Genomic DNA, 19,940 nt, shown 5'->3' on the forward strand with positions numbered 1-19,940 from the left:
ATGTTAAGTGACTTGTCCAGGGTTACACAGCCAGTAAGGGTTTGAGGCAGGATTTGGATTCAGGTCTTCCTGACTCTAAGTCCTGTTGCTTTATCACACTGTGCCACCACCTAAAAATGGGACCAGAACTAGCTGTGTGACTGTGGGCAAATCACTGGATATTATGGAAAGTATCTGGGTCTGCTTTGGTGGAGGGAAAGTATAGATCCTGTATTCCCTATAAAAATGAAAGCAAAGCTTTAGATTGGGGGGGAGGGAAACTTCATGAAGCTGTGAGTAAAATGATTTGTAAACTACCAAGTGTAATACAGGGTGTGCTAATTTTTTCATTTTGGCAACTAGGTGGTGAAGTGGATAGAGCTGTTGGGCCTGGAGTCAGGAAAACTCGTCATCATGAGTTCAATTCTGGCCTTAGACACTAGCTGTGACCCAGGACATTTAATCTTAGTTGCCTCAGTTTCCTCATCTGTAAAATGAGCAAGGAAATGGCAAGGCACACCAAGAAAACCCCAGATGGGGTCACGAAGAGTCAAACATAACTGAAACAACAAAAATTACTATGTGTCAGGCATTATGCTAGGTGCTAGCAACAGAAACAGAAAGGAAACAGTCTTTGCTCTCAAGAATCTTATATTCTAATGGAGAAATAACATCTACATTCATATGTGTAAGTAAATACATGACATACACAATGTAAAAACTACAAAGTAATTTCAGAGGGGGCATTAGCTGTCTCAGGGATGAGGAAAATCCTTGAGCACCAGGTGATGCATGAGCTGAGCTTGCAAAGAAGCTCTCGATTCTAAGAGGCAGAGATAGGGAGGGAGAACATTCCAGGCCTGGCAGAACCGTGCAAGGTACTGAGGTGTGAGATGGGAATGTTGAGTACAGGGAAACAGCAAGCAGGCCAGTTTGACTGCTATGTAGAGTATGTGAAGGGGAATCATGTGCAAATCTGGAAAGTCAGGGTAGCATCATACTGAAGATCTAGGAGACTGTGGATTGGAGAGGACAGAGTCAGGGAGGCCGATTGGGAGTACTGCAGGAGTTTGGACATGAGGCTATAAAGGTGGTTCTAGGCTAGGCTAGGGTGGTTGTAGTGGAGGTGGAGAGAAGGGGACAGATAGAGATATCGAGGCTGTAGAATGGACAAGTCTTGACCCTATAATTGATTTGTTATAGGGAAGGATGAAGCTCCAAGGTTGCTGACTTGAGAGATGGGAAGGATGGTAGTGCCCTCAATAGAAATAGGGACATTAGGGGAAATGAGTAGGCTTTGGAAGAAAAGAATGAAATCTGTATTGGACATGTTGAGTTTGAGATGCCTACAGGCCATGCAATTGAACATGTACCGAGGTTGCTGGTGGTGTGGGCCTGGAGCGCAGAACAACCAGAGCTGGATATACATATTTGCTGAGAGAAGATATTAATCTCATAAAGAGGTAGTGAGATCACCAAGACAGAGGGTGTAGAGAAGAGAAGAGCCTCAGGTGAGAGCCTGTGGCAACATGAGGTATAAGGGGTGGTAGGGTGGTGAGGTTGATGATGATATAGCCAAGGAGGCAAAGAAGAAGCCCACACAGATAGGTGAAGGTAGTGTCAAGAAAGCTGTGTCAGAAAAGTTCAGAAAGGAGAGAAAGGATCTAGGAGGGGAGGATGGCTAATGGTGTCTAAACTTGCAGAGAGGCTGTTGTCATCCTCCCTATGCTGGCGAAGAAACGATCAAAAGAGGCCACGTGCCCAGTGGTCCTCTCTACCCAGGAAGTCCACCTGGGAATTCACCATTGTGGTACTGTGGCTCAGTGAGGCCACTGCCACAGGGAATCTATGGGCCACCTGGAGTACTGTGGGTGCCTCCTTTAGACCTTAGACCTGTGACTACACTGGGGAAGGCAGCCCAAGCCACTGATACCTACAGGAAACTAAGTGCTTGCCCTGTCCCTTTTGGTGTAACTAGGTGCCAGATCCTCATATCCCTGAAGCCGGGAATCCAGGTTGGATGAACTCACTGGGTTTAATATAATCCCCAACCTTTGCTGTCCCCTTAAGACAGTACCATGGTTATCTATTTTTGACCTGTCTCTTCTGTTAAACAGTGAGCTCCCAGAACCTGAAGCCATTACTTGAGGGGCTCTCCAAAGACAGGGGCAGATGCTCTCTCTCTTTTTTTTTTTTTTTAGGCAACAGGTTAAGTGACTTGCCCAGGATCACACAGTTAGTGAGTGTTATGTGTCTGAGGCCAGATTTGAACTCAGGTCCTCCTGAATCCAAGTCCGATGCTCTATGCACTGCCCCACCTAGCTGCCCCAAAGATGTTCTCCTCCCCCAGGGTGGATATCTGGCAAAAGCCAGGTCAGGCTGACAATTCATTCCCAGTTTCAGTATTCGAATATCTGCACAATAAGAGACAAGGGGTCAGTTAGGTGTCTTGACCTATGCCCCACCCCAAAATCCATCTCCTTTTGATTCTCCTCCTGCCTCTACCTCTATATAACTCAGGTTGCTACAGGTAGTATCAGAACCAGGACTTGAACCCAGAACCTCTGACTCCAAATCTGGAGCACTTTTGACTACCTCATATTGCTTTCCCCATCTGAGCTGAGGGTCAGGAGACCTGTGGGGAGTGAAAAGAGCATGGAATTTGCAGTTAAGAGACCTGGGTTTAAGGCTCAGCTCTGCCATTTTACGAGCTGTGTGACTTTGGGCAGGTCACTTCACCTTCCTCACAGAATCTCATGTGGAAGAAGCCAGCTAGTCTGACCTGTTGTTTGTCCTTCATTTTCAGAAAGGACGGTGACGTCTTGAGTGATGTCTTGACTTGCTCATGAATCGGATTTAAGTGAGGCAGAGTCACACAGAATCATCAGCCTCATTCTCTCTTTGTGAGTCATCGAAGTCCAGTGGCAGCATAGAAGTCCCGATGACTGGTGGACGACCTTGGCATCTTCAATGTCTGGCCAAGCTCTAAGTGCTCCACAGCATGCCTGCTTCAGATGCCTTCATGGCCATTGGAACAAATTGTTCTCTTCGGCCCATTCCACCGGGGAAGTCTTCATAAGCTTGGGGTAGTCCTCCTAACTCACTGACAGATCTGGGGCCTGTCAGTTATTCTCATCCTGGTTTATCCTGTCTGCCAAGACAGCTTTACCAAGGTGTGACCACTGCTCATGCTACAGCTTCTTGGAGCAACAGGTGAGAGTTGGGTGGACAGCAAAGGTGGATGAGCAGCCCTGAAAAGGGCTTGGCACAGCTCTTTTTGTGGTGACAAAGAATTGGAAACTGAGAGGATGCCCATCCATTGGGGAATGGCTGAACAAGTTGTGGCATATGAATGTAATGGAATACTATTGTGCTATAAGAAATGACGAACAGGGGGCAGCTAGGTGGCAAAGTGGATAGAGCACTGGCCCTGAAGTCAGGAGCACCTGAGTTCAAATCCAGCCTCAGACCAAACTTGACATTTACGAGCTGTGTGACCCTGGGCAAGTCACTTAACCCCAATTGCCAAATAAATAAATAAACAAACAAGTAAATAAATGAATAAATAAATAAATGATGAACAGACTGGCTTCGGAAAAACCTGGAAAGACTTGTATGGTCTGCTGCTGAGTGAAGTGAGCAGAACCAAAAGAACATTGTACACAATAACAAACACGCTGTGTGATGACTAATACTGATAAACTTGACCCTTCCCAGCAATACAAGGATCTAAGACATCTCCAAAGGCCTCATGATGAAAAATGCTATCCACATCCAAAGAAAGAACTATGGAGTTTGAATGCAGATCAAAGCATACTATTTGCTCTTTTTTTTTCTCCTGTTGAGTTTTTCCTCTTTCTGGTGGTTCCTCCTATTGGTTCTAATTCTTACTTACAACATCACTAATGTGAAAATATGTTCAATAGGAATGTATATGTGAAGCCTATACCAGATTATGCCATCTTGGGGAGGGGGGTGGGGAGGAAGGGGGAGAAAAATTTTCAACTCAAAGCTTATGGAAGTGATTGTTGATAAATCAAAATAAATTAATTTAAAAAAAGAAAAGGGCTTGGCAAGACACACCAGAGGTGCTGAAGTCCTCCCTGAGTGCTCTATATACAGATAGGGAAAGAAGAAGGGAAAGAATTAAAGAAGGAATTATTAAGCACCTAATATGTGCCAGGCACCTAACAAATATTTCATTTGATCCTCACAACTCTAGTGCTATTTTTCAGTTGAGGACACTGATGTTATGTGATTTGCCCAGGGTCAAACAGCTAAGTGTCTGAGGCTGGATTCGAACTTGGGTCTTCCTGACTCCGGGCCCAGTGTTCTATCCACTAAGCTACCTACAGGATCACACAATCACAGAATCTTGGTGGCCCTCGGTGGCCATCTGGCCCAACTCATAGCTGAACAATCTCTCCTACAGTACGACTAAGGAGTGGCCATCCAGGCTTTGGTTAAAGATCTCGCCGCTTCCTGAGGGACTCCATTCTGCTTTGCGGTAGTTCTGTTAGGAAGTTCTTTCCGACATCTACTTCTTCAACTTCCAAACTAGTTCTGCTGTTTGGGATTGAGCGTGAGAGTCTGGACATGCCTGTCCCTCTAAGATACTTTTCTGAACTGAATAGAGAAGAGACCCAAGCCGTGGGACTCCTGCCCTCACCTCCTTTCCTTGCCTCCTGTCCAGATACTCATCCTCTTCCCTATGACCTTGGTGGGTGGAGACATTCTGTTCTATTCTTGTCTGTCTTGCACTCTGCCCGGTGGCCTGGCCTCGAGAGAAGGATGAAGGCTGGGGGAGGAAGGCCGACTTGTAACTCCCCAAAACCCAAGCCCACTGACCAGAAACAGGATAGAGGTTTCTAAAGGAAGAGAGTCTCTAGTACAAGTGAGAGGTCCCTCTCTTCTCTTATAGGCCCGCCATGCACCCCCAAGGCTAGACATTCTATTCCAAGTCAGCCCTACAGACTAAGGCTCAGAACTCAGCATAGGTGGCCCATTTTCCTGGCTCCCCAGAAGTTCTGAGATGCCCAGCCCTTAGTGCCTCCTTTAAAAATGGATCAGTGCCAACTCTTCATCCCTGAGGGCAAGGTGTTCCAGTAAAAGTCAAAGACCTAGGACAGGGTAGAGGATCCCTCTTTCCTTTCTCCTCTTTTGGCCAAGAGAAAGGCTGGAGCCTAGTGAGAAAGGGTGCCAACGGGGAAGGGGGCAGGACTGAAAGGAGCCAACTGCCTGGAAACATACAGGATAGTATGACCTCACCTGTCATGTCCCCTGCTCCTATCTCAAGTTGAGACCTCCTGGGAAATCTGCCAACTTCTAGCCCTCTGGGTATTGTGTCAGGGTGTGTTCTGGGCACAGAGGCCCAGGAAGCTCTGGGATGGGGTTGGTAGGAAACAGGAAAATGACCAGAGCTGTTTGTGATCTCTGCCTACCAAGGGAAGTAGTTTTTAAGGGCGTGGCCAGGTCATTTCTTTGCTTCCTCGGATCCGTCTGTTTTGAGAAGATCAAGGACTGAAGATTTTTCACAGAATGAAAGGAACAGAGCTGAAAGGAACCTGAGAGGCCATGTTGTCCAGCTCTGACCTAAAGCAGGATCTCCTCTACAAACATCACTCACCAGTGGTCACCTCACATCTCTCTGTGGACTTGCAGTGGTGAAGAGTTCACTAACTAGCAGAACATCCCATCCCATTGTTGGATGGCTTAACTGTTAGAAAATTCTTCCATATGTTGATCTTTCCCCAACCAGACTTCTACGTACTCATCTCAGCTCTGCCCAATAGGTTCCAGAGAGGTCTTATGGACAAAAGCAAGTCAGGCCATTTGCTAGGATTCCTGAGCTAGAGCTACCATACCAATAGAACCTGATTTTCTGAGGTCAGGCCACAGGACCAGATGCCCAAAGAATCAAGCCACAGATGCTCCCCACCCATCACCTCCACTCTCGGTAAGGACAAAAAACCTAACAAAGCAAAGTATCCTCTCACAAGCAACCCACACAATTCTACTGGGGATGACCACTAGTCATCTAGGCCTAATTGAGCATTTGCTGCATGTCCAGCCATGCCTTAGGGACCTGTAGGAAGACAGAAAAGGTAGAAGCAACAGTCCCTACCTTTAGGGAGTTTAGACAAGACAGAGACTCCTAAATTGTCTGTGCTGGAAGAGGCCTTAGAACCCAAATATTAAATCTTATGGTTTGGTTTTGGGGTTTTTTTTGGCTAGGCAATGGAGTTAAGTGATTTGCCCATGGTCACACAGCTAGTAAGTGTTATGTGTCTGAGACTGGAGTTAAACTCAGGTCCTCCTGACTCCAGGGCTGGTGCTCTATCCACCTAGCTGCCCCCCAAATATTAGATCTTAGAAGGGGCCCTAGAACATGCTGTAGTATGTCAAAGTTGGGAAGGGCCTTAGAATATAGACTGCTGAAGCTAGAACAGGCCTTAGAGCTGGGTAGTGCCTAAGAACATAGAATATGAGAGCTGGGAAGTTCCTTAGAAGACAGAAAGTCTCTAACCTTAGAAGGGTCTTTAGAATTTAGGATATTGGAGCTGGGAAGGGCCTTGTTATAAGGCTAGAATGTCAGAGCTGTGAGGGGACTTAGACAGAATTTCAGAACTGAGAGGGCCCTTAGAACAGAGAATGTCAGAGCTAACAAGATTCTTAGAACACAGAATGCCAGAGGAGGGAAGGGCCTTAGAACATAGACTGTCAGGGCTGAGAGGACTCATAGAACACAATGTCAGAGCTGGGAGGGGCCTTAGGACACAGAATGTCAGAGCTGGGAAGGCCTTTAGAACAGAATGTCAGGGTTTAAAGGGCCCCTAGAGATCAAGTCCAATTCTCTCAAGGGGAAACTGAGGCCTGGAGAAGGCAGGGGACTTGCCCAAGGTCTCAAAATGAGTTGACAACCTAGCCAGAACTAGATCTCCTGATCTCTTGTCTGGTGGTTGTACTACTCGACCTTCAATCTCTTTGAACCAAAATTAATGCCAGGCAGGCAGTCCGGTGAGAGACACAGACAGTAAGCCTTGCTGCAGGCCTGCAGAGAATGGAGAAACCCTGAAACACGTGAGAAGGATTAAATAGAGAGGGGGGAGGAGGACCCTCTGAGGAAGGGTTTAGGGCCAGAAATGGGCATGGGCACAGGGCACAGCCAACTGGAAGGATCCCAACGAGTGGTAAGTATGAGAGGACGTAGAATCCTCAAACCATAAAACTCGAGCTGGAAGGCACCTTCCCAGCCATCTACCCCAAGCCTCTCCTTTTACAGGTGAGGAAACTGAGGCCCAGGGAGATTTAAGGTCACTCAAGTCATAAGTGCTTGAGAGTACACTTGAACCTGGGTCTTCTGACACTTTGCCCCACATCATGTGAATTGTTTCCTGCCCTGTGTGATGCTGAGCATGCTCTGAGTCCAGAGCCCCGAGCTCGAAGGCCTCCAAAGGGAAGAGAAGACATGGCCCCTGCTAAATGGAGGGAGCCCCAGGCTGAGGTGGGGAAGGGGGATTCTCTGAAGCCAGGACTATTCCTCCCTTCCTGTCCTTTTGGGGTATCTCCCCTGGCCACTTCCCCTGTCTGAATTTTACTTTTGGCTTTTGATCTAAGGAGTTCAGAAAACCCCCCACAAGTCTGCATCCGTTGGGGGTGGAAAGCTACAACAAGGTGCTTTTAAAACTGGGAGATAAAAAAACAACTACCAAGGCCCAAAGAACTTCCATGGACCTTGTGAACAGACCGTCACCCACCAGCCCACGGGAGCATCAGCCAGGCTTGGGGGAAGGTAGCGACCACACCAGTGGGGGAGGGGAGGGACAGCTCCCCCCTGGACAAGGCTCCAGCCCACCTCCTGGGGCTGATCTCCCGATGCTGCTCAGGAGATGCCCTCAGCATCTCTGTCGCAGCATCACTCGCCGCTTCATTCCTTTACTGTCTCCTTGATCCCCTCTCCCTCTCTAAATGTCCCCATGCTCTGTCTCTCTATCTCCTTTAGGCAGCCTGACCTGATCACCTAGGTGCATGGTGGTCTCACTGTCCTCTGAGTTCCCAGGGCACTGTTTGGTCAGCTAGCACCGTTCTCTGTTTCCTGTGCGTGTCAGCCTCACAAGCCAAACTGAAACAGAAGATAAAGTCTGTACAGGCACAGAATGTCAGAGCTGGGGTGGGGAGGGGGCTTTAGAACACACAATATCACAGTTAGGACGGTCTTTAGAACAGAGACTATCAGAGCTGGGAGGGTTTTTAAAACACAGAATGTCAGAACTGAGAAGGTCAGAGCTGAGAGAGCTCTTAGAACAGAGAATGTCGGAGCTGGGAGAGGCCTCAGAGCTAAGAATGTTAGAGTTGGGAGGGGTCTCAGAGATTGCTTAGTCCAAAACTTTCATTTTCCAGAGCAAGACTGAGGCTGAGAGAAGGGAAATGGCTTACCCAGGGCAAGCAGGAAAAGAGGACTATGTGGGTAGCCCACCTGATTAACAGGCCTCAGAACTTCTGCTTCTCAGCTTCTCAGCTACACAGGCCCTTCTCACATTGCCCAGTGTTCTTTCCCTGGTTGTTCCGCCTTCAGAAACTGCAGGTAGTGAGCAATCCCCTCTAACACTCTCTGTGTCCTTCCTCACCACCCCCACCATGGAGACTTTTGGGAAACAACAAAAAACATGGCCAGGGGAAGGATGGGGAGCTGCCCTCTATGAGGCCCACTGCTCATCTTTCATTAGGCCCTTGGTGATTTTTTTTATAGTTCCTGGGGTGTAAGCTTCAAGTGCCACATCAGTCCTGAACTAGAAAGCAGAAGGCCTGGGTTCCAGTCTGACACTAACTTGCCTAAATGGTCTTGGCCCTGTAATGGATAGAACTTTGGACCCAGATCTCAGAAGACCTGAGTTCAAATCCAGCCTCAGACACTTACTAGCTAGGTGACCATGAGCAAGTTATTTAACCTGTCTGTCTCAGTTTCCTGTAAAATGGGAATAATGAAAACACCTACTTCAGAGGGTTGTTATAAAGATCAGACAGCGCAGTAGACGCTCAGCAAATACCTTTTTCCTTCCCAGAACAATTTGTTTAGTTTTTCCCCAGTGAAGGGGCATTCACTTTGTTTTCGGTTTTTTGCCATGTCCTGGTCCATGCTCCACCCCTATCCGAAACACCTAATCCTTATGGACACAGCTGTAAGAATGGGGATCTAATTGCTTCCCAGCATCTGTCTCCCTCCATTCCAGATCAATGCTTTAGGCTAAATGATCCTTCTTACTACCTTGCTCAATAAGCTTCCATGGCTCCCTATCATCTTACATTATAAAGTCAAAATTGAATAGAGTCATCATCATAATAACTTCTCATATTTCTATGCTACTTTAAGGTTTGCAAGCATTTTCCTTACAACGGCCCCAGAAGATAAACAAGGTAAGTACTGTTATCCTTATTTTCCACTCCAGGAAAATCAGCCTCAGTGACAGGAAGTGACTTGTCCAAGATCACAGAGCTACCAAGTGGCAGAAAAAGGATTTGAACCTAGGTCTTCTGCCTCTGAGCCCTTTCCTCTGTATGACCATGACTTTCCTTAGCCTGTCATTTAAAGTCTTCTACAATGGGATTCTGGTCTACCTTTCCAGCATTCATTTCACAGCATATACCTATGTGCATAAATATACCAACATACCTGTATACATATCTTCTACAGTACATAGAAGACCATATTTATACACATACATTAAAACAACCCCCTAAACACACCCCACAAACACACACCAATACAGAACATTACCTGTTCTACAAACTTAGAATTTGAGAGAGTTTCCCAGGGCACTAAGAAGTTAAATGACTTATCCAGGGTGTAGCAGAAGTAGGATTTGAACTCAGATCTTTCCCACCTCTGATGCTGGCTCTGTACTCACTACACCAAGTGTCTCTCTGGCCCTGTGGATACAAATACAAAAACATAAGAGCAACAGTCCCTCCCTCAAGGGGCTGCCAGTCTACTTGGGGAGGGAGAAGTAAGTAATATATATTGTCATTCTATCGCATCTGACTCTGTGTCCCCATCTGGGGTTTTCTTGGCAAAGACACTGGAGTGGTTTTCCATTTCCTCCTCTAGCTCATTGTACAGATGAGGAAATTGAGGTAAACAGAGGTTAAGCGACTTGCCCAGAGTCACACAGCTAGTGAATATCTGAGGTCAGATTTGAACTCAGGTTGTTCTGAATCCAGGCCCGGTGCTCTATCCACTGAGCCACTTAGCTGGCTAAATCATAAGTATAGGGAAGCTGTTTGTTGGTTGCCCTTCCTTCTCAGAGAGGATCAATGACATCATGAGGGTGATGTTTGACTTTCCAGTGAATTGGATTTAAGTGAGGCAGGGCTGAGTCATCAGCCTCACTCTCCCCTCCGGAGTCGCTGGAGTCCAGTGGCAAGACATAAGTCAAGATGACTGGCGATGGCCCAGCCGTATAGGGATAAGAAAACACAAGAATATATGCAAGATTAATTGTGAAATACAAAGGAATAGGGAGGATGGTAACACCTGAGGGAATCGGAGAATGCCTAGTAAGTGAGGAGTTACCTGAGCTGAGCCTCCAGGGGAGCCAGAGATTCCAAGAAGGGGAGGGGAGGAAGGTGAGGGAAGTGAAGGAGAGCCTTCAGGAAGAGGGGACAGGCTGTGCCAAAATGCAGTCGGGTGTATTGTTTTTGGAGAACTGCAAGTAGGCCAGCTTGAATGATTGGATGGAATGTAGAGTGAATGAGGGGGAGTAATGTGTAATCCTCCTGGAAAGGTAGGCTGGAGCCAGACTGTGAAAGGCTTTGGATGCCAAACAGGAGGGGTTGAATTTTATCCTAAAAGCAATAGGGACACACTGGAGCCTTTTGCACAGGGAAGCAGACTTGTGTTTTAGGAATACCAATTAGGTAGCTTTTTGGAGAAGAGATTGGAGAGGGGAGGGTCTGAGACAGGATGAGGGACTCAACTGTGTGAGTGGAGAACGGAGACAGATTTGGGAGCTGTTGAAGAAGGAAAATAGATGGGATTTGACAGTTGACTAGATCGAGGGTGTTATGAGGGAAACTGGAGAATCGAGGGTGACCCCTAGTTTATTAATCCAGGTGATCATAAGTATGGCGATGCCCCTGACAGAAATAGGGAAGTCACACACACACACACACACACACACACACACACACACACACACACACCCTGTACAGTCAGTCAATCAGTATTTATTCAGCACTTACTGTGTGCCAGGCACTGTGCTAAATGCTGGAGATGCCTCCCTCCCCCAAATCTTTGCTCTCAAGAAGCTCACAGTCTAACAGGGAAGGTAACATGCAAACAACTATGTGCAAACAAGATGGACAGGATTAATTGGGGGTAATCTCAGAGGCAAGGCACTAAGATTGAGGAGGACTGGGAAAGACTTCTCGAGAAAGATGAGGCATGAAGGAAGCCAGGGAAGCCAGGAGGCAGAGGTAAGGAGAGACAGCTTGTTTCAGGCATTGGAGGACAGCCAGTGAAAACACCTGGAGTTAAGAGATAAACTGTGAGGGACAATAAGGAGGCCAGGGTCACCAAATCTCAGTGACTTGTCAAACTCTTATCCGAAGGGGTGTTGGGAGGTGAATTGGGTGACATACCTAGGAGGAGAAACAAGAATGACCAATCAACCCCAGGAAGATCTAGGGAGAAGGAAACATCCTTTTGGCCCCCTTTTCAGGATGGGGGGAGGAGGAAGGAAAGAAGGCACTGGCCTTAGGTAAGCCACCCCCCCACCCCTGCCCTAATATGATAATAGAGGCATACATTTAGACTTGGAAGGGACCTCAGCAGCTATCTGGTTCAATGCCCTCATTTGACAAATGAGGAAATTGAGGCACAGAAAGGCAAAGTCAATTGTCTAAGATAACACAGGGACCATACTGCCTCGGTATAGACTTGAATAGCAGAGTTGAGATTGGAACCCAGGTCTTGCGAGGCCAGGCTCTTCCCACAACACATGCTTCCTCTCAATCTGTCTCCTAGGTTTTCCTTCCCACCCTCAAAGGCCCACTGGATTAGTGTGGGATCTGGGTTGGGCTCTGTGGTTGGGTTAGAATGGAAGATGGATTCTGAACTGGCTGGGAGGATGGGAAGGAAGGGTGGGAGTTGGGGGCAGAGATATTCCCTTCCCCCCACCCCCTGTCCCTTCTGCCAGTATGGGGGCCGAAGGATGTGATGGGAGTCAGGTCAATGACAACACTCCGACCCTCCAGCCTCGCAAAGCCTCGAGACTGTTGCCCTGAGTCTCCATGACTAAGGAGAGGAGTGACTGAAAGTTCCCTTGCAGCTGCAACTGGAGAAGTTGTTCTGCTTCCTCTCTTCTAGAGCCCGGGGGGGGGGGGCGGGGGGGGGGGGAGGAAGAGAAGAGAGGTGGGGGACAGCTGAGGTCAGAACAGCCCCTCCCCTCTCTGGCCAGCCTGCTCAGCCCAGGGGCTCTGGAGTTCGGCGGCTCCAGCGGGACCCAGCCAAAGGAACAAGGTACAGGCGTCGGTTGGGTACACTTGGCGTCTTGGAGAGGAACTCTGCCCGCTGCCCTCAGGCTGAGCTCTGGGCTTGCCTGGGGAACCAGAGACAGCTCCCAGAGACCCGGGGATGAAATGGTGTGGGGCGATGTTGGGGGAGGGAGTCAAGAAAAGGGGCATTAGGGAGGGAGCCAGGAAAGGGGACTGGGAAAGGGTGTCAGAGAACGAAGCCTGGGATTGCGACACTGGACTTGGGGCCCTGGGGGTGACTGGAAATTGGGTAGGTGAGAGAAGGAACCTGGAGGAGGGGCCTGGAGAAGGAAGGAAGTCTGATGGAGAGAAATGAGGGGAGGTCTGGGAAGAGTGGGGAAGAAAGGAATGTAGATTGGGGAAACAGAGAAGGCTTCTCTTCCCACAAGAGGGGGCGGGGTTGGGAAGGGAGAAGGAGGGACTATGTGCCATCCATACCCCCTCTTCCCCTGTCGGGTATTCCCCCAGGGCCCTGAGAAAGGGGAAGGTCTCTGCTTCCTAGGGAAGCCCCCCCTCCCCACAAATGACCCGCCCGCCCCCAGTCAGAGAATAGTTGGCCACCCTTATGGAAATCCTGCTTTTGACAGTGGGCTGGCGGCGGGGGGGGGGGGGGGGGGGGGGGGAACCTGTCTCCATGGCGACGAGGGCACGAGGAGGGACAAGGCCACACTGGCATTAGACCCCAAGCACATCCCCCCCCCCACTCCTAGCCTTGAGACCGGCAGTCTTTCTCTCTAGCCTTCCTTCCTCGAAGTCTGGGGTCTGGCCTATGTCCCTTGTGGGGGTAAGGGATGATGAAGACTCCCAGAGATGCCCAAAGGCAAAATGCAGGGTATCCACCTTAGAGTGTTTCGGAAGTCCTCAGAGAAAGGAGATAATAGTTATAGGAATGGAGGGAGTTCAGTGGTCAGTACTTCTATTGAGAAGCAACTGAGGTGGGGTATGGGTATCCTCCACTTTCACCTCACTCACACCAAACTCCTGCTATTCACTGGTACAAAACCTAGCCACTGAGAATCACTTCCTGCTAGAATTGGGGAAGGGTGGGAGAGGTGATCCCATTTATTGTGTCACCTTAAACTCTGGACATTATCGTAACCATTCAAGGTAGGTGGAAAAATCAATCCTTAAGCAGTCTTGGCAACCCCTCTCTCCTTAGGCAATGATGATTTCCACAGTGCCTCCATCCTTAGAATTTGGAGGTCTATCCTGATTCCCTTCATGTTGCTGGGGGCCATCCCTACTCCTTTTCCTCTCCACCACCCCCCTGCCTTCACTCTGGCTGTGCTGAGGCAGGGAATTTAGAGGAGGAACAGAAAAGTAAATGGGTGGGGGAGAAGTAGGGGAGAGCAGAATAGAGTGGAAGAAGGGGAGATGGTGGTGCTATGAGATGGAGGGACAGACAGGAGAGGGGCAAGAGTTGGGACCGAGAGGAAAGGGGGAAATTATCATCAAAAGGGAGCTGGGAGGGAGGATTATGGAGCATGGAATTTTAGAGCTAGAAGCAACCTTAGGATGTAGAATGTCAGAACTATTTAGTCTAACCCCCTTCATTTAACAGTTGAGAAAACTGAGGTTCAGAGGAAAAAAAGTGACTTCTTTTTCTTTTAAAAAAATTACTGCTATCTTCTATTTATACCTTCATTTTTGAATATACCTTTGCTCTTGGGCAGTGAGGTGGTACATTGTATGCCAAGTGCCTGGAATTAAGAAGACCTGGGTTCAAATGTGACTTCAGACACTTACTAGCTATGTGACCCTAGGCAAGTCACAACCTCTGTCTGTCTAAGTTTCTACAACTGTAAAATGGGGCTAATCATAGTACTTACCTCCCAAGGTGTTTGTGAGGATCAAACAAGATAATAATTGTAAAGCATTCAGCAAACTGTCCCTGGCGTGTTTTTTGTTTAGGTCAGTTTTCAGTCTTGTCTGACTCTTTGTGATCCCATTTGGGATTTTCTTAGCAGAAATACTGGAGTGGTTTGCTATTTCCTTTTCTAGCTCATTTTACAGATGAGGAACTGAAGCAAACAGGGTGAAGTGACTTGCCCAGGGTCACATAGCCAGTAAGTGTCTGAGGCCAGATTTGAACTCAGGAAGATGCCAGGACTGGCACTTTATCCACTGAACTATCCATCCTGGCATGTAGTAGGTGCTTAATAAATGCTTATTCCCTTGCCCCCTTTCCACCTAACCATCCTTGATAACCAAGAATAAAAAGCGGGAAAAACCCCAATTCACAAGCTAACCAACATATCAGTGGAGTCTGACAGTATATATAATCTTCCATACCCATAGTCTCTACCTCTGCAAAAAAATGAAGTTGTTGTAATTATACGGTGTTTGGTTTTGGTTTTTTTTTTTTTCTCCCATTTTTTTTTGTTCAGAAAGTGACTTTTCTGAGATCATGCAACAAGTTAGTCACTGGGCCAGGACTAGGCCTTAGCTTGCTTGACTCCCAGTCTAAGGCTTTTTCTACTATACATGAGTAGGTGTTCAGGATGGGGAGGTCAGGAGGGAGGGGGTGATCCAGGAGGTAGGGAAACAGCTGAGAAAGTAGGGGAGAAAGGAGATGTAGTGGGATTCTGAAATAGGGTAGAAGATAAAGGGGTCAGAGCTGGGTGGGGGAGGTTGGAGAGGAAGTTGAGGTTATAAGGTTCATGAGTCCTGCTGTACTTGTCATATATAAGTATATTCAGGAAGAGAACATGGGCTGGGGTAGACTATATAGTGACCCATGTGGTGAAGGAAGTGGCCAGAAGGGGGAGGGGAAAGCTGAAGGAGGCGCTGTCTTTGTGGGAAGTTGACTCAGAGCTGGAGAAGAACCTCTGGGAGCTGGGGTGAGCACCTGGGGTTTGGGAGGGGAGGGGATGCTGTAGGGAAGGCGAAGCCATCCCAGCTGGGGTGGGGGGTGGGGAGTAGGCTGGACAGCTCCTCTCATTCAGTGTGTGTATCATGAAGCCAAAAGTCCCTTCATCCCCAAACCCTCCCCTTACCCCTTCCTGCCTGTGTGACCAGCCTTTCCCCAAATCCTATGTCTTGTGAACCCAAGTGGCAGTCCTAGCCCCATTTACTTCCAACACAAGTTTCTAGATTGAGACAGAAATTTCCTTCTCTGGAAGCCTAGTGCCTGTAGAGAGAAAAAATATTGACCTTGAAGTCAGAAGACCTGGATTCTAGACTCTGAACCATCACTTCCTAGCTGTGTGAAACTGGAGAGTCACAATCTTTCTGAGTCCTAGCTTCCTCTTCTCTAAAATGGCCCTACCAATCCTTGCATTGCTTGCCTTAGGGGGTTGTTGTGAGGAAAGTGCTTCATTAGCTGTTGCATTCTTAAAAAAAAAAACTCACTTTATATGGCCCATTTTAAATTTAGCAAATTTTTGAATACTTTAAGGATCTGTGATTTCTTCTGTGTGGTGCCTTCTCCAGTTCCACAGATCTCAGTCTTTGACAGCCTTTTGTAGGTGGTCCTCAAGAGAGCTGCTGTGGACCTCAAATTTATCACCCTATGGCTGACCAGACGATGCTCAGGCAATTACTCAATCTACAAGCCTTTAGGAAGCCCTTACTATGTAGCAGGTTAAGCTCTGGGCATATGTAGATGGGTCAAGCCAGCCATGCAGTTCATCCCTGATCTATTCTGAGCAGGTGAGAGCTGAGGTAGCTTGCAGTATACCAAAATAAAGCATCAGAGGAGAGTTTTTAGCAGAGGTAGCTTTACAAAGAACTCTATAAACATGAGCTATGATTGTTTCTGATTAGTCTCAGAGCTGGAAAGGCTTCATTTGTAGGCACATTTTAGCTCCCTAAAGAGATTCACTGGTGGAAGGTTGGCCACCCAACAATGACTTTTCAGGCAGACTGTGTACTAAAAACTGAAACCATGAGCTGCAGAAGGAGTTTTCATGCCTGAGGAGTTAGAGGTTCTTGAAGTATTTATTCCTGAGAGTAAGGAATAATGTAGGACTAGTCATAGTTAGGGCCTTGGTAAGGGAATGGTCAATGTAGCCACCATCACCACCAATGTAGCTAGACTTAACCTTAGAACATAGGGATTTGTGTGTGTGTGTGTGTGTGTGTGCCTCTTTTCCCTTGTCCTGTATTGGTGTACTAATGGTAGTAACTGTGCACTGGCCATAATCAGGGACTTAGTGGGGAGATGGGGGCTTGAAGATGGTTCAGTGAGGCTCAGTGAGGAGAGGGGGGCTCAAGGATGGAGACATTGGGTCAGTGAGTAGATGGGGGCTCAAGGATGGATGTATGGGTTCAGTGAGGAGATAGGGGCTCAAGGATGGAGGTGTGGGCTCAGTGAGGAGATAGGGGCTCAAGGATGGAGACACTGGGTCAGTGAGGAGAGGGGGGCTCCAGGATGGAGAACTGGGTCAATAAGGAGACTGGGGCTCAAGGATGGAGACACTGGTTCAGTGAGGAGAGGGGGGCTCAAGGATGGAGACACTGGGTCAATGAGGAGACTGGGGCTCAAGGATGGAGACACTGGGTCAGTGAGGAGACTGGGGCTCAAGGATGGAGACACTGGTTCAGTGAGGAGAGGGGGGCTCAAGGATGGAGACACTGGTTCAGTGAGGAGATGGGGGCTCAAGGATGGAGACATTGGGTCAGTGAGGAGATGGGGGCTCAAGGATGGAGACACTGGGTCAATGAGTAGATGGGGTGGCTCATTGAGGGGATGGAAGCTTAATGACAGGATAGGAGCTCAGGGAAGGGATGGAGGCTCTGTAAAGGGATGGGGAACTTTGTGGAGGAGAAATTGGATCAGTGATGGAGATGAAAACTCAGTGAGATGTATGAGAACTTAGTGAAAAGATGGGGGCTCTGTAATAAGATAGGGGAAAATGTGTCATGAGTTTCTCCCCAGCACAGCCCTGGTGTCTTTGAGCATTGCTTAGTTAATTCCCAGGAAGAAGAGCAGGTGAGGTGGGGTTAGGGTTGGGTGAGACCCAAAAGAAAAGGAGAGGGGAGAGATGAAGGAGACTCACTTTTTCATCCTGACCTTTCTTCAGTGACCCACTGCCCAGATTCAGTGACTTCAGGTCCCTTTGCTGGGTGGCACAGAAAAGGTTAAGAACTTCTGTAACAAAGAAATGTTACCTTCATATCCCCTCCGTACTGCCTCTGTTGATTGTTTCCAATTTATCCTGAATATCACTTGTTTGTGTACTGTTGTTTGCACGTTGTCTCCCCCGTTAGACTGTAAGCTCCTTGAGGGAAGGGATTCTTTTGCCAGCATCCCCAGTGCTTAGCTCTGTGCCAGGCATGTAGTTTATTGTTTGGTCATTTCAGTTGTGTCTGACTTTTCATGACTCCATTTGAGGTTTTCTTGGCAATGATACTGGAGTGGCTTGCCATTTCCTTACCTAGCTCATTTTTACAGATGAAAAAACTGAGGTAAACAGGGTTAAGTGACTTGCCCAGGGTCACATAGCTAGTAAGTGTCTGAGGTCAGATTTGAACTCAGGAAGATGAGTCTTCCTGACTCCAATCCTGGCACTTTATCTACTGTACCACCGAACTGCCCCTCCTGGCATTTGGTAGGTGCTTAATAAATATTTATTGACTGACTGACCCCAGGTAGGGGTCTGATTTCTTGTCTGGGCCCAGGATATGCTCTGAAGTACTTGGCTGGGTTAGGGGCTAAGTGGATGGTTTCCATAGGCAGTTTGAGGCATCGGCAGCTACTTTAAGATTGGAGGGAGTGTGGGTTAATGTTGCAGTTCTGAGACTGGGGTTCAGGACTCCTGAGTTTTGGGGCTAACATGAGCTCCTCCCCCAGAAGCCCAGGAGCTGAGGAAGAAGGGGAGAATGAGGTCTGTAATGTTTCTTTTTGCCTGTTGCCCAGCACCAGTGAAGTGCCTCCCCCCACCTTGGGTCAGATATTCTAGGTGGGGAGCTGAGGAGCTGAGCCGGAAGCCTCCTATTTCTCCACTTCTCCCAACCCCAGATGTGGTTCCTTTTTGGTGAGATTCTGAAAGCCCTAGATGCATCTTTCTCTCATCCCCACTAGCCCAGCTGAGCTTCACTTTCTCCATCACCCTCTTAGAGCTTTCCTTGGCTCTCAACCCAGTCTTCCAGTTTGGCCTCTTGGTGGGGATGCACCAGCCCCTTTAAAAGCATCCAAGCAGGGACAGCTAGGTGGCACAATGGATAGAGCACTGGCCCTGAAGTCAGGAGGACCTGAGTTCAAATCTGGCCTCAGACAAACACTTGACACTTATTAGCTGTGTGACCCTAGGCAAGTCACTTAAGCCCAATTGCCTAAAAAGGAAAAAAAAAAGAAGTATCCAAGCAGCAGGCTTCTCCACTTCCCAGAATCCCTTAAGACAGGCCCCACCTTCCAGGATAGAATTCTTTTTGTGCAGCCCTGATCCCAGCCCATTTGTCCTTCACCATCTCCCTTAAGGGACAGCTGGAATCGGGGCAGATGCTTTGGTAGGAAAGGTCAAGGTTATGCCTTGCTTTAGTGCCCAGGTATCTGAGGGGCCACCATGATGGTGGGTAGGTGTGTATGCCATACAGACAGTCTCCAAGAAGTTTACACAGGTACACTGTGACCTAGCTAGGCACAACACCAACATTGAAATAGAGACAGGTACAGTGTGGCATTGCTGAAAGTAGTGTGGACAGGTGGAGGGTGGTGGGTGGCACTAGGTGCAATGCAGACAGGAGCAGCCTGGCTCCTTCTAGAGCCTAACAGTGAACACAGATGAAATGCGGGGAGTGGGAGCCCACTAAAGGATGGCGCATCTGGATTAACCTGTTTCCCTGAGCCTTGCTTGGGCAAAAGGAGGGGAAGAAAAGAGGCCTGCAGTGCTGAGCATCTCTCTGAGCCCCCAAGAACCGATACCTACAGGAAGACTCTGGCTTTCCATCCTGAGCCTGGGAATGCTTCCAAATGTGGGGCACTTCCCACACTGATGAGGGTGGGGTAAACAGTGAGCCCTGTGGATGGTAGCTGAGGTTCTAACATCTCACGTGGCGGCATGCTGAAGTGGAGACAATGCTGGGCCTGGGTTTAGATAAAGACAGCTAGGTGATGAAGTAGATAGAGAGTTGGACCTGGACTCAGGAAGACCTGAGCTCAAATTCAATCTCAGACACTAACTGTGTGACCCTGGGCAAGTCACTTAACCTCTGTTTTACCTCAGTTGCCTCATCTGTCAAAGGCAGATAATAACACCTACCTCCCTTATAGGTAGAAAGTCTCAGACACTTACTAGCTGTGTGACCATAAGCTAGTCACTTAACTCTGTCTACTTCACTTTCCTCATCTGTAAAATGGAAATAATTACAGCACTTACCTCCCAGATTTGTATTGAGAATCAAATGAGATAATTTTTGTAAAGTTCTTTGTAAACCTTGAGGTATCGAGCAAATGCTATTATTATTATTGGCTAGGCATGGTGCTATAA

At 48.0% G+C, this 19,940-nt stretch overlaps 1 protein-coding gene across 3 annotated transcripts in view; it reads left to right on the top strand.

Annotated features, from left to right (window-relative positions):
* The first annotated feature begins 5,462 nt into the window (after positions 1 to 5,462).
* Positions 5,463 to 19,940, top strand: part of FGR (FGR proto-oncogene, Src family tyrosine kinase) — a 30,793-nt gene continuing 16,315 nt past the window's right edge. Inside the window, exons 1-2 of one of the 3 annotated variants that reach the window (XM_020983269.2) lie at positions 5,463 to 5,935; positions 9,350 to 9,393. In XM_020983269.2, the coding sequence (XP_020838928.1) occupies positions 5,907 to 5,935; positions 9,350 to 9,393 (73 nt within the window). In that variant the 5' untranslated portion in view covers positions 5,463 to 5,906. Of the gene's footprint in view, positions 5,936 to 9,349; positions 9,394 to 12,389; positions 12,497 to 15,332; positions 15,351 to 19,940 lie in introns of those variants that run through there. The other 2 variants (XM_020983270.2, XM_020983272.2) reach the window with 2 other exon arrangements.

The sequence above is a fragment of the Phascolarctos cinereus genome, unplaced genomic scaffold (genome assembly GCF_003287225.1).
Source record: "Phascolarctos cinereus isolate Bilbo 61053 unplaced genomic scaffold, phaCin_HiC Scaffold_726;HRSCAF=1367, whole genome shotgun sequence".
Taxonomy (NCBI): Eukaryota; Metazoa; Chordata; class Mammalia; order Diprotodontia; family Phascolarctidae; genus Phascolarctos; species Phascolarctos cinereus.